Source organism: Dendrobates tinctorius, unplaced genomic scaffold (assembly GCF_039654945.1).
Source record: "Dendrobates tinctorius isolate UK_male_01 unplaced genomic scaffold, ASM3965494v1 ptg000214l, whole genome shotgun sequence".
NCBI classification, from domain to species: Eukaryota; Metazoa; Chordata; class Amphibia; order Anura; family Dendrobatidae; genus Dendrobates; species Dendrobates tinctorius.
Genome location: NW_027361881.1, coordinates 2941616 through 2957851, shown reverse-complemented (window position 1 = coordinate 2957851; position 16236 = coordinate 2941616). Strand labels below are relative to the sequence as shown.

Here is a 16236-nt window from a genome sequence, read left to right as displayed (position 1 = left end):
GGCTGTATATACCCTGGTGCCGTATACCTCTACGGCTGTATATACCCTGGTGCCGTATACCTCTACGGCTGTATATACCCTGGTGCCGTATACCTCTACGGCTGTATATACCCTGGTGCCGTATACCTCTACGGCTGTATATACACTGGTGCCGTACACCTCTACGGCTGTATATACCCTGGTGCCGTATACCTCTACGGCTGTATATACCCTGGTGCCGTACACCTCTACGGCTGTATATACACTGGTGCCGTACACCTCTACGGCTGTATATACCCTGGTGCCGTATAACTCTACGGCTGTATATACCCTGGTGCCGTATACCTCTACGGCTGTATATACACAGGTGCCGTATACCTCTACGGCTGTATATACGCTGGTGCCGTATACCTCTACGGCTGTATATACCCTGGTGCCGTATACCTCTACGGCTGTATATACACTGGTGCCGTACACCTCTACGGCTGTATATACGCTGGTGCCGTATACCTCTACGGCTGTATATACCCTGGTGCCGTACACCTCTACGGCTGTATATACACTGGTGCCGTATACCTCTACGGCTGTATATACCCTGGTGCCGTATACCTCTACGGCTGTATATACCCTGGTGCCGTACACCTCTACGGCTGTATATACCCTGGTGCCGTATACCTCTACGGCTGTATATACCCTGGTGCCGTACACCTCTACGGCTGTATATACACTGGTGCCGTACACCTCTACGGCTGTATATACCCTGGTGCCGTATAACTCTACGGCTGTATATACCCTGGTGCCGTATACCTCTACGGCTGTATATACACAGGTGCCGTATACCTCTACGGCTGTATATACGCTGGTGCCGTATACCTCTACGGCTGTATATACCCTGGTGCCGTATACCTCTACGGCTGTATATACACTGGTGCCGTACACCTCTACGGCTGTATATACGCTGGTGCCGTATACCTCTACGGCTGTATATACCCTGGTGCCGTACACCTCTACGGCTGTATATACACTGGTGCCGTATACCTCTACGGCTGTATATACCCTGGTGCCGTATACCTCTACGGCTGTATATACCCTGGTGCCGTATACCTCTACGGCTATATATTGCGCATCGTTATTGCTGGGACTTGTAGTTCTACCGCTCATTCCTGTCACGCTGCCGTCCTGAGGTAACATACATTGCCTCAGTCAGTCAGTCAATCAGGTCACATGATCATCAGTGTCACGTGGTAGAGGTGACGTCACTCCCCTCAGCCGTGCGGCGCGGACTGGTGACGTCATCCTGGGTCCTGGCTGCAGTTTGCCGGGGAGAGAACAACATGGGGAAGAAAGGGAAGAAGGAGAAGAAGGTGAAGGGCGCGGAGAAGACGGCGGCCAAGATGGAGAAGAAAGTGTCCAAGAGGAGCCGGCAGGACGAGGTGCGGGACGTTGGGGGCTCGGTGCGGGCTGTGCGGGTCGTTGGGGGCTCGGAGCGGGCTGTGCGGGTCGTTGGGGGCTCGGTGCGGGCTGTGCGGGACGTTGGGGGCTCGATGTGGGTCGTTGGGGGCTCGGAGCGGGCTGTGCGGGACGTTGGGGGCTCGGTGCGGGCTGTGCGGGACGTTGGGGGCTGTGGGACGTTGGGGGCTCGGTGCGGGCTGTGCGGGACGTTGGGGGCTGTGGGACGTTGGGGGCTCGGTGCGGGCTGTGCGGGACGTTGGGGGCTCGGAGCGGGCTGTGCGGGACGTTGGGGGCTCGGTGCGGGCTGTGCGGGACGTTGGGGGCTCGATGTGGGTCGTTGGGGGCTCGGAGCGGGCTGTGCGGGACGTTGGGGGCTCGGTGCGGGCTGTGCGGGACGTTGGGGGCTGTGGGACGTTGGGGGCTCGGTGCGGGCTGTGTGGGACGTTGGGGGCTCGGTGCGGGCTGTGTGGGACGTTGGGGTCTCGGTGCGGGCTGTGCGGGACGTTGGGGTCTCGGTGCGGGCTGTGCGGGACGTTGGGGGCTGTGGGACGTTGGGGGCTCGGTGCGGGCTGTGCGGGACGTTGGGGGCTCGATGTGGGTCGTTGGGGGCTCGGAGCGGGCTGTGTGGGACGTTGGGGGCTCGGTGCGGGCTGTGCGGGACGTTGGGGGCTCGGTGCGGGCTGTGCGGGACGTTGGGGGCTGTGTGGGACGTTGGGGGCTCGGTGCGGGCTGTGCGGGACGTTGGGGGCTCGATGTGGGTCGTTGGGGGCTCGGTGCGGGCTGTGTGGGACGTTGGGGGCTCGGTGCGGGCTGTGCGGGACGTTGGGGGCTCGGTGCGGGCTGTGCGGGACGTTGGGGGCTGTGGGACGTTGGGGGCTCGGTGCTGGCTGTGCGGGACGTTGGGGGCTCGATGTGGGTCGTTGGGGGCTCGGTGCGGGCTGTGTGGGACGTTGGGGGCTCGGTGCGGGCTGTGCGGGACGTTGGGGGCTCGGTGCGGGCTGTGCGGGACGTTGGGGGCTGTGTGGGACGTTGGGGGCTCGGTGCGGGCTGTGCGGGACGTTGGGGGCTCGATGTGGGTCGTTGGGGGCTCGGTGCGGGCTGTGCGGGACGTTGGGGGCTCGGAGCGGGCTGTGCTGGACGTTGGGGGCTCGATGTGGGTCGTTGGGGGCTCGGTGCGGGCTGTGTGGGACGTTGGGGGCTCGGTGCGGGCTGTGTGGGACGTTGGGGGCTCGGTGCGGGCTGTGCGGGACGTTGGGGGCTCGGTGCGGGCTGTGCGGGACGTTGGGGGCTGTGTGGGACGTTGGGGGCTCGGTGCGGGCTGTGCGGGACGTTGGGGGCTCGATGTGGGTCGTTGGGGGCTCGGTGCGGGCTGTGTGGGACGTTGGGGGCTCGGTGCGGGCTGTGCGGGACGTTGGGGTCTCGGTGCGGGCTGTGCGGGACGTTGGGGGCTGTGGGACGTTGGGGGCTCGGTGCTGGCTGTGCGGGACGTTGGGGGCTCGATGTGGGTCGTTGGGGGCTCGGTGCGGGCTGTGTGGGACGTTGGGGGCTCGGTGCGGGCTGTGCGGGACGTTGGGGGCTCGGTGCGGGCTGTGCGGGACGTTGGGGGCTGTGTGGGACGTTGGGGGCTCGGTGCGGGCTGTGCGGGACGTTGGGGGCTCGATGTGGGTCGTTGGGGGCTCGGTGCGGGCTGTGCGGGACGTTGGGGGCTCGGAGCGGGCTGTGCGGGACGTTGGGGGCTCGATGTGGGTCGTTGGGGGCTCGGTGCGGGCTGTGCGGGACGTTGGGGGCTCGATGTGGGTCGTTGGGGGCTCGATGTGGGTCGTTGGGGGCTCGGTGCGGGCTGTGTGGGACGTTGGGGGCTCGGTGCGGGCTGTGTGGGACGTTGGGGGCTCGGTGCGGGCTGTGCGGGACGTTGGGGGCTGTGTGGGACGTTGGGGGCTCGGTGCGGGCTGTGCGGGACGTTGGGGGCTCGGTGCGTGCTGCGCGGGACGTTGGGGGCTCGGAGCGGGCTGTGCGGGACGTTGGGGGCTCGGAGCGGGCTGTGCGGGACGTTGGGGGCTCGGTGCGGGCTGTGCGGGACGTTGGGGGCTCGATGTGGGTCGTTGGGGGCTCGGTGCGGGCTGTGTGGGACGTTGGGGGCTCGGTGCGGGCTGTGCGGGACGTTGGGGGCTCGGTGCGGGCTGTGTGGGACGTTGGGGGCTCGGTGCGGGCTGTGCGGGACGTTGGGGGCTGTGTGGGACGTTGGGGGCTCGGTGCGGGCTGTGTGGGACGTTGGGGGCTCGGTGCGGGCCGTTGGGGGCTCGATGTGGGTCGTTGGGGGCTCGGTGCGTGCTGTGCGGGTCGTTGGGGGCTCGGTGCGGGCTGTGCGGGACGTTGGGGGCTCGATGTGGGTCGTTGGGGGCTCGGTGCGGGCTGTGCGGGACGTTGAGGGCTCGGTGCGGGCTGTGCAGGACGTTGGGGGCTCTGTGCGGGACGTTGGGGGCTCGGTGCGGGCTGTGCGGGACAATGGGGGCTCGGTGCGTGCTGTGCGGGACAATGGGGGCTCGGTGCGGGCTGTGCGGGTCGTTGGGGGCTCGGTGCTGGCTGTGCGGGACGTTGGGGGCTCGATGTGGGTCGTTGGGGGCTCGGTGCGGGCTGTGCGGGTCGTTGGGGGCTCGGTGCTGGCTGTGCGGGACGTTGGGGGCTCGATGTGGGTCGTTGGGGGCTCGGTGCTGGCTGTGCGGGACGTTGGGGGCTCGATGTGGGCTCGGTGCGGGCTGTGTGGGTTGTTGGGGGCTCGGTGCGGGTCGTTGGGGGCTCGTTGGGGGCTCGGTGCGGCTCGTTGGGGGCTCGGTGCGGGCTGTGCGGGTCGTTGGGGGCTCGGTGCGGGTGTTTGTGGGCTCTTTGGGGGCTCGGTGCGGGTCGTTGGGGGCTCGGTGCGGGCTGTGCGGGTCATTGGGGGCTCGGTGCGGGTCTTTGTGGGCTTGGTGCAGGCTGTGTGGGACGTTGAGGGCTCGGTGCGGGTTGTGCGGGTCTTTGTGAGCTCGGTGCGGGCTGTGTGGGACGTTGAGGGCTCGGTGCGGGTTGTGCGGGTCGTTGGGGTTCGGTGCGGGTCGTTGAGGGTTTGGTGCGGGTCGTTGGGGGCTCGGTGCGAGCTGTGCGGGTCGTTGGGGGCTTGGTGAGGGCTGTGCGGGTCGTTGGGTGGTCGTTGGGGGCTCGGTGTGGGCTGTGCGGGACGTTGGGGGCTCCGTGCGGGTCGTTGGGGGCTCGGTGCGGGTCTTTGTGGGCTCGTTGGGGGCTCGGTGCGGGCTGTGCGGGACGTTGAGGGCTCGGTGCGGGCTGTGTGGGTCGTTGGGGGCTCGGTGCGGGTCGTTGGGGGTTCGGTGCGGGTGGTACGGGTCGTTGGGGGCTCGGTGTGGGTCGTTGGGGGCTCCGTGCGGGCTGTGCGGGTCGTTGGGGGCTCGATGTGGGTCGTTGGGGGATCGGTGCGGGCCGTGTGGGTCGTTGGGGGATCGGTGCGGGCCGTGCAGGTCGATGGGGGATCGGTGCGGGTCGATGGGGGCTCGGTGCGGGCTGTGCGGGTCGTTGGGGGCTCGGTGCGGGCTGTGCGGGTCGTTGGGGGCTCGATGTGGGTCGATGGGGGCTCGGTGCGGGCCGTGCAGGTCGATGGGGGATCGGTGCGGGTCGTTGGGGGCTCGGTGCGGGCCGTTGGGGGTTTGGTGCGGGTGGTACGGGTCGTTGGGGGATTGGTGCTGGCTGTGCGGGTCGTTGGGGCTCGTGGGGGGCTCGGTGCGGTTCCGGCTCCTCGGCGTCGGCAGTGACGTCTTCTCTCCCCTCAGGAGGATCTGGAGGCGCTGATTGCTGAATTCCAATCACTGGACGCCAAGAAAACGCAAGTGATCGAAACGGCGACTCCTCCTCCGAGCCCCAGGTGAGAGGCCAGCGACACCACATCAGGAGGGGCTGAGATATGGACGGCGGCGCCGGGAGGGGCTGAGATACGGCCGGCGGCACTGCGCCGGGAGGGGCTGAGATACGGCCGGGGGCACTGCGGGGGAGGGGGCCGAGATACAGCAGGGGGAGGGGTGGACCGGATCCTCAGGGTGCAGTGCTTGCAGAATGTGACTTTGCTGCTTCCTCTCCTCCAGGCTGAACGCTTCGCTGACTCCGCATCCTGAGAAGGACGAACTGATTCTCTTTGGAGGTGAATATTTCAATGGCCAAAAAGTAAAGTATTTCTTCATTTTATTCCCATTGTTATCTGTTTTATAAGGGGTTAATCAGTGAAGAGTGTGGAACTACAAGTGCCAGCATGCTGTACAGAGGGCGCTGTGTGTTTTGGCTTCCGATTGAACCTTTATGTGACGCTGATTACTGTATGGTGAGAGGTTCTGTGACTTTGGTGGAATCCATTTTTTCTTTTCCTTACCGTTCTCAGGGCCTCTGCTTGCTGTTGGTGAATTTTCGTGCCAATGTCCCATTCTCGGCAGAGTTTCATTACAATTGCATCCCTTATAGGGATCTCTGGGCACAAATCCTTCTGTGCTGATAGTTTGTTACAATGTATCAGTCCGGGATGTGTCCCTCGCTTTGCCCAAACTGGGTACAAATGTAACAAACCCGCAGTGTTATAAGTTTTGGCCAAGATTTTACTCTCTGGATGTAAAGAAGAATGTTCCTATTCACTGACAGGAAGCAGAGATCCTGGAAATATCAGGAAGTGACATCCAAAGTCTATTAAATAGTTGGAGAAGTTTTAATTGTAAAAAAAATGAATAATTATATAAACTGTAATGTGAGAATGGGGCGGACTCAGGAGACGAGGATCCTGTTATGCAGCTCGGATCTGATCTGCTGGGAGTTGTAGTTCTGCAGCTGGAGATTTATTCTTTAACCCCTTGGTGACTGCCTCACTACATGCAGGGTGTGAGATCCCAGATTATCAGACAGGACTGAGTGCTATATTACTGGATGCTGGAATAATGGATTTTTACTGCACAAATTAAAGATTGTTGATGACATCTTTATTTTTTGATGTAATATTTCCCGATTATAGAAAGTGGGAGTAAAGAGATGTTATTGTGCATGCAAAAAATGTACAGAATTATAATAACCCGTCCTCTGTCGCTGTGCACAGCTAGGAACATAACATACAGACAACCACCAGGGGGCGCTCTGTAAACAGCTGGTATTATAGCCACTTATGGATAACCACTAGGAAAAAGAAAAAAAAACATGCATATTACCACCAGAGGGCGCTCTGTGTACAGCCGGGGACCATAACCACATGCATATTACCACCAGAGGGCGCTCTGTGTACAGGCTGGGACCATAACCACATGCCTATTACCACCAGAATGCGCTCTGGGTGCAGCCGGGGACCATAAACCACATGCACATCCCCAACAGAGGGCGTTCTGTGCACAGCCGGAGACCATAAGCACATGCATATCACCACCAGAGGGCGCTCTGTGTACAGCCGGGGACCATAACCACATGCCTATTAACACCAGAGGGTGCTCTATATACAGCCAGGGACCATAACAACATGCACATCCCCAACAAAGGGAGCTCTGTGTACAGCCGGGGACCTAATCACATGACTATTACCACCAGAATGCGCTCTATATACACAGCCAGGGACCATAACCACATGCATATTACCACCAGCGGGCTCTCTGTGTACAGCCGTGGACCATAACCACATTCTTATCACCACAGAGGGCGCTCTGTGTACAGTCGATGACCATAACCACATGCTTATCACCACCAGAGGGCGCTCTGTGTACAGCCGTGGACCATAACCACATGCATATCACCAACAGGGCGTTCTGTGCACAGCCGGAGACCATAAGCACATGCATATCACCACCAGTGGGCGTGCTCTGCACAGCCGATGGTCATAACCACGTGCATATCACCACCAGAGGGCGCTTTGTGCACAGCAGTGGACCATAAGCACCTGCTTATCACCACCAGAGTGCGCTCTGTGCACAGTTGATATCATAATCACATGCACATCACCACCAGGGGGCGTCATGTTTCCCCCATCAGGTGTCAATGTCCCTTTTGTTTAGGTCGGTTTAATTTGTTGTTTTGCGCTGACCGCTTATCCGACACCCGCATGTGACTGCTTTACGTTGCATTACTCTGTAGCTTTTCTGTTTCTAGGAAAGCTGGGTGACGACCACCCTTCGGGCTGCAGTGTCTCCTGTATCGGTTGTTGATGAGCCTCCTCGTCAGGCCTCTGTATAATGATGTGATAGAATTGTAAGAAGTTGGTATTTTTTGTGTTTTTTTTCTTTGATTGTCCTCGTGTTTTTCGTCCCTTAGACCTTCCTGTACAATGAGTTGTATGTCTATAATATTAAGAAGAACAGCTGGAGTAAGGTGGACGTCCCGAACCCCCCGCCGCGGCGCTGTGCTCATCAGGTAATGGACCCCCATACACTCCTGTGCAGCAGATCGGGTCTGATCTGCTGGGAGTTGTAGTTCTGCAGCTAGAGATTTATTCTTTAACTCCTTGGTGACTGCCTCCCTACATGCAGGGTGGATGTCTGCACCCTCTTACGTTGCGGCCGTCACCACCGGGCCCACCGGCCCTTCTGAAGGGCGTCTCTCCTCTAACGCCCTGCCAGTGTCTGAGCGGCTAATCATACCTCAAGGGAAAGGAAACTTATAAATCGCCCTCCTGTTCCCTGCAGATGTGTCTGACAATCACTTCATCGACCAAAAAAGCCAAACTTCATGTTTTCGTCATTTCCGCCGTTCTTTGAATTTACCCCCCCGTTTTCCAGTAGATTTTATGGTAAAATGAAAGTTGTCATTCAAGATTACAACTTGTCTCCCAAAACGATCCCCGGTCCGAGTCTATAGAGGCCGAGAACCCATAAAGCCCCGATACGTCTCCGCTGATACATTGTAACAAACCCTCAGGACCCGAGTGATCGGATTAATGAACCATCGTTCTCAGCACGGTCAGGCAGAGGATCAGGAAGCGGCAGAAGTTTCCATCGTTCTCTGATTTGTCTTCGTTCTCGTGGACGGGATGGACGTTTGGGGTTTGCAGTTCTCAGGCACTTAACAGGCCGCGGCACCTCGACGGTTAATTCTGCTTTGACACCGGATGATGTGTTAATGTTGGGGTAGGGATTCTGGCATGGACGCCGGGGTCCCCATCCTCCCCCTGTCACACTGCGGAGTGCACTGAGCGCCTAATGAGTGGGTGTTCCGATAGCAAAGCGGAGGTGTGGGCGTCCGCAGCGTCGACAGGCGCAGCACCGAGGCGTCTTCACCATCTTCTTAAAGAACCCACAACCTAATTAAGAGATCCTCTTCCTCTCCTGCTGGGATCAAAATTCTTACTGTTGTCCTGTTTTTAGGGCACCTACAAAGACATAGTTATTAGCCCGCAGATTTATGGCGGAAGCATCTGGAGTCGACGTAACTTGTGCCCCTTAGTGATAATGGGATTCTGGGAGGGGAGCGATTGGAGAAAAAGTAAAATAAAGAGTTTTACAGGATAGAAGTTGGGGTCGAGTTGTGCAACTCGGGGGAGCAACACAAGTGAGAAGAGCCGGTCCCTTCGTGTAGCCCCTCGGACCCGGGCACCGCACTGGTGACGGCGGCAGCTAATATGATGGCGGTTGTTAATCCACTAATGAGCCCCAGCCTGTGTGTGATTCTGGGGGTGTCCTGCAGGAGGCGCCATCCTGCAGCTGGGTGACACGGGGTCACCTCTCTACGTTGCAGATCTGACACGTATCCATTGCTTGCAGCACATTGTATCACCGTCTCCTCTCTCGGCAGGCGGCGGCGGTCCCTCAGGCCGGGGGGCAGCTCTGGATCTTGGGAGGGGAGTTTGCATCTCCTGATGGGGAACAGTTTTACCACTACAAGGACCTCTGGGTGCTGCACCTCCAAACCAAAACCTGGGAGCAGATCAAGTAAGACCCCAAGGCAATGAGTGACCCCGATGGTAAGATGTATCCGCTGTATGTCCCATTGGATACGTAAAGCTCCGCTGCTAATAATGGTCCTGTATCGCGTGCTCACAGGACTACCACTCCCATCCTGCAGATCCTGGTCACCTCCTTGAGTTGTTGTCCTCTTCCATCTTGTCTCCCTCACAGATCTCCTGGAGGACCGTCCGGAAGAAGCGGCCATCGCATGGTGCATATGAAGAGGCAGCTGATCGTGTTCGGAGGATTTCATGAGAGCACACGGTGAGAGTTGTAGTCAGTGACGTGCTCATAAAGACCTGTGCACCATGAACTACTGTACTCATCATCTCTTTACTGCTCCCGGCATTGCCCTACAGTCTAGCAGCATGATGGGAGTTGTAGTGTACGGCAGCTGGATAGCCGCCTGCTAAAGTTCATCAATCAGTCTTTGTGTAATGAAAACTTCTCCAACTTTCCAGCAGTCTTTACTCTCTCATTCCACCACATTTGTAAGACCTCTGCTTGCTGTCATTGATCGGAGCACGTCCCCTCACTCAGGACCTTTCCTCAGTTCTCCTTCTCTTCCAGGGATTACATCTATTATAATGACGTCTATGTGTTTAATCTGGACTCCTTCACGTGGGCCAAGATCTCACCGTCCGGCACCGGCCCCTCACCGCGGTCAGGATGTCAGCTGACCACCACCCAGGACGGAGGCGTTATCGTCTATGGCGGCTATTCCAAGCAGGTCGGTACTGTCAGCGCTGACACTGATAAATTGTAGTCACCTCCCCCTGTAAAGGCTGATAACAGGGAGTAATAGACCGTAGTCACCTCCCCCAGTAATGGCTGATAACAGGGAGTAATAGACCGTAGTCACCTCCCCCAGTAATGGCTGATAACAGGGAGTAATAGACCGTAGTCACCTCCCCCAGTAATGGCTGATAACAGGGAGTAATAGATCGTAGTCACCTCCCCCTGTAAAGGCTGATAACAGGGAGTAATAGACCGTAGTCACCTCCCCCAGTAATGGCTGATAACAGGGAGTAATAGACCGTAGTCACCTCCCCCAGTAATGGCTGATAACAGGGAGTAATAGACCGTAGTCACCTCTCCCAGTAATGGCTGATAACAGGGAGTAATAGACCGTAGTCACCTCCCCCAGTAATGGCTGATAACAGGGAGTAATAGACCGTAGTCACCTCCCCCAGTAATGGCTGATAACAGGGAGTAATAGACCGTAGTCACCTCTCCCAGTAATGGCTGATAACAGGGAGTAATAGACCGTAGTCACCTCTCCCAGTAATGGCTGATAACAGGGAGTAATAGACCGTAGTCACCTCCCCCAGTAATGGCTGATAACAGGGAGTAATAGACCGTAGTCACCTCCCCCAGTAATGGCTGATAACAGGGAGTAATAGACCGTAGTCACCTCCCCCAGTAATGGCTGATAACAGGGAGTAATAGACCGTAGTCACCTCCCCCAGTAATGGCTGATAACAGGGAGTAATAGACCGTAGTCACCTCCCCCAGTAATGGCTGATAACAGGGAGTAATAGACCGTAGTCACCTCTCCCAGTAATGGCTGATAACAGGGAGTAATAGATCGTAGTCACCTCTCCCAGTAATGGCTGATAACAGGGAGTAATAGACCGTAGTCACCTCCCCCAGTAATGGCTGATAACAGGGAGTAACAGACCGTAGTCACCTCTCCCAGTAATGGCTGATAACAGGGAGTAATAGATCGTAGTCACCCCCAGTAATGGCTGATAACAGGGAGTAATAGACTGTAGTCACCCCCAGTAATGGCTGATAACAGGGAGTAATAGACCGTAGTCACCTCCCCCAGTAATGGCTGATAACAGGGAGTAATAGACCGTAGTCACCCCCAGTAATGGCTGATAACAGGGAGTTATAGACCGTAGTCACCCCCAGTAATGGCTGATAACAGGGAGTTATAGACCGTAGTCGCCCCCAGTAATGGCTGATAACAGGGAGCGATAGACCGTAGTCGCCCCCAGTAATGGCTGATAACAGGGAGCACTCACTGACTTGTGCTTCTGCTCCTCAGAGAGTGAAGAAGGACGTGGACCGGGGGACGGTGCACACGGACGCGTTCCTCCTGCGGTTGGAGGCTGCTGGTGAGTGCCCCCTCATGGTACCTTGGAATCCTCTCATCAGGAGGTGCAAGTGATATTTTTGGGGCCATCACCACTGTTTTTTTCCCAGTGTCGCCTACATGTGTTGAGTGCAGGTCTGTAAGTCTTCATAGTCATGAACCAGGAGGCTCAGGATGAGCAGAGCGGTGCCTATACAGTGATTGGTGCTATTAACCCTCTGATTGCCGACATGCTGTGATCTGTGGGGGTCTCTGTTCTCGGGTAAGATGATGGCTCTCCCTTCACCCGCTCCTGGGGCGGCGCGGCCATCACCCGGCCCCCGCAGCGGCATTCAGCTGGTAAACAGATTGATGCCAGGCTCGGTAACTGGTAATTACAGGCTCCGCCGCGTGCTGTAACATTGGAGACAATGAGCGAGGAGGGTCCCGGGGGAGCTGCGCTGTATCACCAGGGGGTGATAGCAGCTTCTCGCTGCACAAACATGACCACGTGCAACTCCCATCATCCACGCGATTCCCGGGGATCAGGCACCCGAGCCATCATCTGGAGCAGTGCGGACCGAGCACGGATTGCGCGTGTCGGGGGAAGTCGCCATATTGTAATGGACCCCCAATTATAAAGCGCTTTCGAGATCTCTGCTCAGGCGTCCTGCTCACACAGCTGAGGGTCTGTTACAGTTGTATCCAGGCCGTAATCCAGACCTGATACATTGTAACAAACAGGACAGGAGAGATCTGGGCTGGATACTTAACAGTAAAGCTTGTTAGCCCTGCTGCCTCCAGGGGGCGCTGCCCTGGGCACATGTGGGGTCACCAATGCAGCCCCCGGGTTCGTAATTTTCTAGGGGGCCGCTCCTGAAGATTGACGGATCGGACTGGCGGCATGGGCAATGGACTGATGGTCTGAAGTGTCCCCTCTGTTGCTGCAGGCAGGCGATCTCTTTACCTAGGAGACCGTCCACCGCTGATGGGCTGCAGAGGTGGCTGGTCACCTCGGCACAGAGCATTAACTACAATCCCATCATCCTCATAGTTGTTGTTTTCCAGATAAGTGGACGTGGAGTCGTCTGAGCCCCTCCGGTGTGAAGCCCACCCCCAGGACCGGCTTCTCCATGGCTCTGGCACCCAATAACCGCAGCGTCCTTTTTGGAGGAGTCTATGATGAGGAAGAGGAGGAGACCATGGAGGGCGACTTCTACAACGACCTCTACTTCTACGACCAGGGGAAGAATCGATGGTTCGCTGCTCAGACAAAGGTGAAGCCATGAATCTGATGTAGTATGCTGGGAAATATCTGCCACTGACAGCAGGGGGCAGCACATGTCAGCGGCGCTCTGAATGCAGCTTTGGATGTGAATGGAGGAGAAAAACGATGGAGCCAATTATATACTTTATATTTCAATGATTTCTGTTGGTAAGATCTCTGCTTGCTGTCAGGAAATAGTCTTGTCCTGATGTGATACTTCCCACAGCTGAGGGTCTGTTACAATCGTACGTACACTGACACATTGTAACAAACCATCAGCAGAGGAGGGGCTCTGTGCTGCTGACGAGCGATGACTCCATCTCTAATATTTCTCTACTCAAGGGCCACAAATCTGATCGGAAGAAGAGGCGGCGCGGAGACAAAACCGTGGAGGCGGAAATGGCAGCGGCCGATGCTCCGAGCCCAGCTGAGCCCATCGAGGTGATAAAGGAGATTGTGGCTGAAGACGGGACCGTGATGACCATCAAGCAGGTGATCCCCGGCGAGGCCTCCCCCGCCAGCGAGGAGGAGGATGAGGACGAGGAGGAGGAAGCTGCCGGGCCACAGGTGGAACCGTCCCCGAGGTCCAGCGCCATGACGGCCGTCAGGCAGGGCGTCCTCTACGTGTACGGAGGAATGTTTGAGGTCGGCGACCGGCAGTTCACGCTGAACGATCTCTACAGCCTGGACCTACACAAGATGGAGGAGTGGAAAGTGCTGGTGGAGATGGATCCGAGTAAGTGCCGCACCTGCACCCGCCACCAGAGGGCGCAGGGTACAAGGAGTAGAGAATAATAATTTATTTTTATATAGCGCTAACATATTCCGCAGCGCTTTACAGTTTGCACACATCATCATCGCTGTCCCCAATGGGGCTCACAATCTAGATTAAAAAGAGCCAACTTCTCCCCCCTTCCCCGAAATAAAAATGTGCAAGCAGAAAATAAAAAAGCTATGGATTGCCAAGGCATGCTAGGACTTGTAGTTCTCCACTGTTGGAGCATACAAGTGCAGAATGTAACCTCCATTGTGTTTGGTGCAGAAACCCAGGAATGGTTGGGCGAGTCTGACTCTGAAGAGGAGGAAGGTGCGGAGGGAGGAGAGGAGGATGAGGAGGACAGTGAGGAGGAGGAGGACGACAGCGGTGAGTGTCGGCACTTGGGATCTGTGATGGACTGTGCCTTCTGATCTCCAATCCCCGATTCCTCTTGCAGATGACGAGCAGCACCCCCCGGTGGAGCCCCAGGAGAAGTACACCGATTATCTGCCCCGCACAGAATCGCACTGGATCCGGATCGCTCGCAATAACTTGGGCCCCGACACCAAAGAGAAGAAAGTCCTTAAAGTGGCGCACGCCATGGCCAAGACGTTTTACGATTTTAGAGATAAATAGAACAATGGACACCAAAGTAATAACTGCAGGAGCTCGTGGAAACTGAGGCGGCCGCCGCCCCCATGGCGGTCCCGTGGGTTCGGGCTGAGATGTCGCCCATCTGTTGTGAAACTTAAAGGGGCATTGACTTTTCTTTCAAATATTAAAAGCATACAGGAAATTCCTTTTTTTCCGGCATCCGACAATCCGGTAAGTCTGTTATTCTAGCACTTATCCTAGAGCATGAGGAGTCACTGCCTTCTCTGCTAATCCAGCGCTGATGTCGGATTACAGGAAGTATTGCATGGCCCTATGACGGGGGGCCGGGTTCTGATCTGTTTTCCCACTGTGTTATTGCACTGACGAGAGGGGGGGTGTGTGTTTAAGAACAGATGCCAGCGGACTGCCGCTCACTGTTCTGCAGCCTCCCGGTTTAACCCTTGCCGCTCCTCTGTAGCCATAAGTGACGTATTCTGATTTGCGCCAAATATTGAAATTTCCCCATTTGTTAAAGTTCCGTGCCGTCTGATGAGATGTTAGACAGTGACTAAGCCCGCGCCATTTTAAAGTCGTCTGCTCCAATTTTACTAGAACTTTTGGCCATAATCACTTTTAAAGGGCCGGTGTCCAGTCTATGCTAAATAGAAATACTTGTCATGAAAACTTTTTAAACTTTCCAAAAATCATTTCATCTTCTCGCCATTTTACAATGGCCCCCCCCCTTTTTAAAAAGTGGGAGTGGCTTAGTGGAAAGGAAGGTGTGGTCAAACAGCGCCACAAATAATTTCGGCTCATCGCATGCACCTTTATATAATCTGGCTTGATAAATCCACCCTTCCCTCTTTTCCAGTTCTGCGCCATTTTTCAAAGATCTCCGCTTGCTTTCATAGAGTAGAAACCATCTTTTTTAATCCATGAGGCTGAAACCTGATCCAAGACTTCCTACAGCTGAGGGTTTGTTACAGTTGTATGCAGTCTATCCTATCCATTATGACAGATCTGTCCAGATTGTGTTGATTGGATACAACAGTAACAGAATCTCAGCTGTGAGAACTCCAGCTGTACATGTAAAGACAAAACGGCCAAAAAGTGTGACGCAAAACCTCAGCGAAAGCGGAGGGAGACTCTTCTCTGCTACAGCTGTAGTCTCATCGTTGTGACGGGAGAAGGAAACATAGGGTTAATCTGAAGTGCGGCCGTCACTGATGAGACATCTCAGCAAACACTTCCCTTCTAAGTGGGATCCTGATGATCGGGGGTCTCTTCAGCAGAGAGACATCCACCATCACCTCTAATCTTCAAAGAGCCAGAAGTCCAATCTTCAAACCAGCCTGAGAGCTGGAGACGAGACAGGGCGGCCTAGTGATTGCTGAAGAGACCACTCCACCGAAGACCCTCACATGTCCTGTAATCACAGCATACAAGTGACCTAAAGAAGCCGTCATCACGTGTGCTGGGAAGTAACGTGAGCGACAGAGTGCCAAGGGGCATCCCGAAATATGGGGAACAGAAGAGGACTATTATTCTACATAGGAGCAGTATTATAGTAGTTATATTCTTGTATATAGGGGCAGTATTATAGTAGTTATATTCTTGTACATAGGAGGCAGTATTATAGTAATTATATTCTTGTACATAGGAGGCAGTATTATAGTAGTTATATTCTTGTACATAGGGGCAGTATTATAGTAGTTATATTCTTGTACATAGGAGCAGTATTATAGTAGTTATATTCTTGTACATAGGGGGCAGTATTATAGTAGTTATATTCTAGTATATAGGGGCAGTATTATAGTAGTTATATTCTTGTGCATAGGGGCAGTATTATAGTAGTTATATTCTTGTACATAGGGGGCAGTATTATAGTAGTTATATTCTAGTATATAGGAGCAGTATTATAGTAGTTATATTCTTGTACATAGGAGTAGTATTATAGTAGTTATATTCTTGTACATACCAGTATTATAGTAGTTATATTCTTGTACATAGGAGCAGTATTATAGTAGTTATATTCTTGTACATAGGAGTAGTATTATAGTAGTTATATTCTTGTACATAGGAGTAGTATTATAGTAGTTATATTCTTGTACATAGGGGGCAGTATTATAGTAGTTATATTCTTGTACATAGGAGCAGTATTATAGTA

At 55.4% G+C, this 16236-nt stretch overlaps 1 protein-coding gene across 1 annotated transcript; it reads left to right on the top strand.

Annotated features, from left to right (window-relative positions):
* Window positions 1–1148: 1148 nt before the first annotated feature.
* On the top strand, window positions 1149–14288 carry KLHDC4 (kelch domain containing 4). Its single transcript, XM_073554919.1, has 12 exons — window positions 1149–1412; window positions 5250–5341; window positions 5559–5637; window positions 7744–7842; window positions 9220–9356; window positions 9543–9635; window positions 9942–10101; window positions 11425–11494; window positions 12520–12728; window positions 13061–13454; window positions 13761–13862; window positions 13933–14288. The coding sequence occupies exons 1-12, from the start codon at window positions 1314–1316 to the stop codon at window positions 14109–14111; spliced, it is 1713 nt and encodes a 570-aa protein (XP_073411020.1). The 5' UTR covers window positions 1149–1313; the 3' UTR covers window positions 14112–14288.
* The last annotated feature ends 1948 nt before the right edge of the window (window positions 14289–16236 follow it).

Bases quoted from the DNA above. Each gene is read 5' to 3' on its own strand.
- KLHDC4 (XM_073554919.1), top strand. From the start codon at position 1,314: ATGGGGAAGAAAGGGAAGAAGGAGAAGAAGGTGAAGGGCGCGGAGAAG. The intron at 11,495-12,519 runs GTGAGTGCCCCC...GTTGTTTTCCAG, and splicing joins CCTGCGGTTGGAGGCTGCTG to ATAAGTGGACGTGGAGTCGT. The intron at 12,729-13,060 runs GTGAAGCCATGA...TCTCTACTCAAG, and splicing joins GGTTCGCTGCTCAGACAAAG to GGCCACAAATCTGATCGGAA.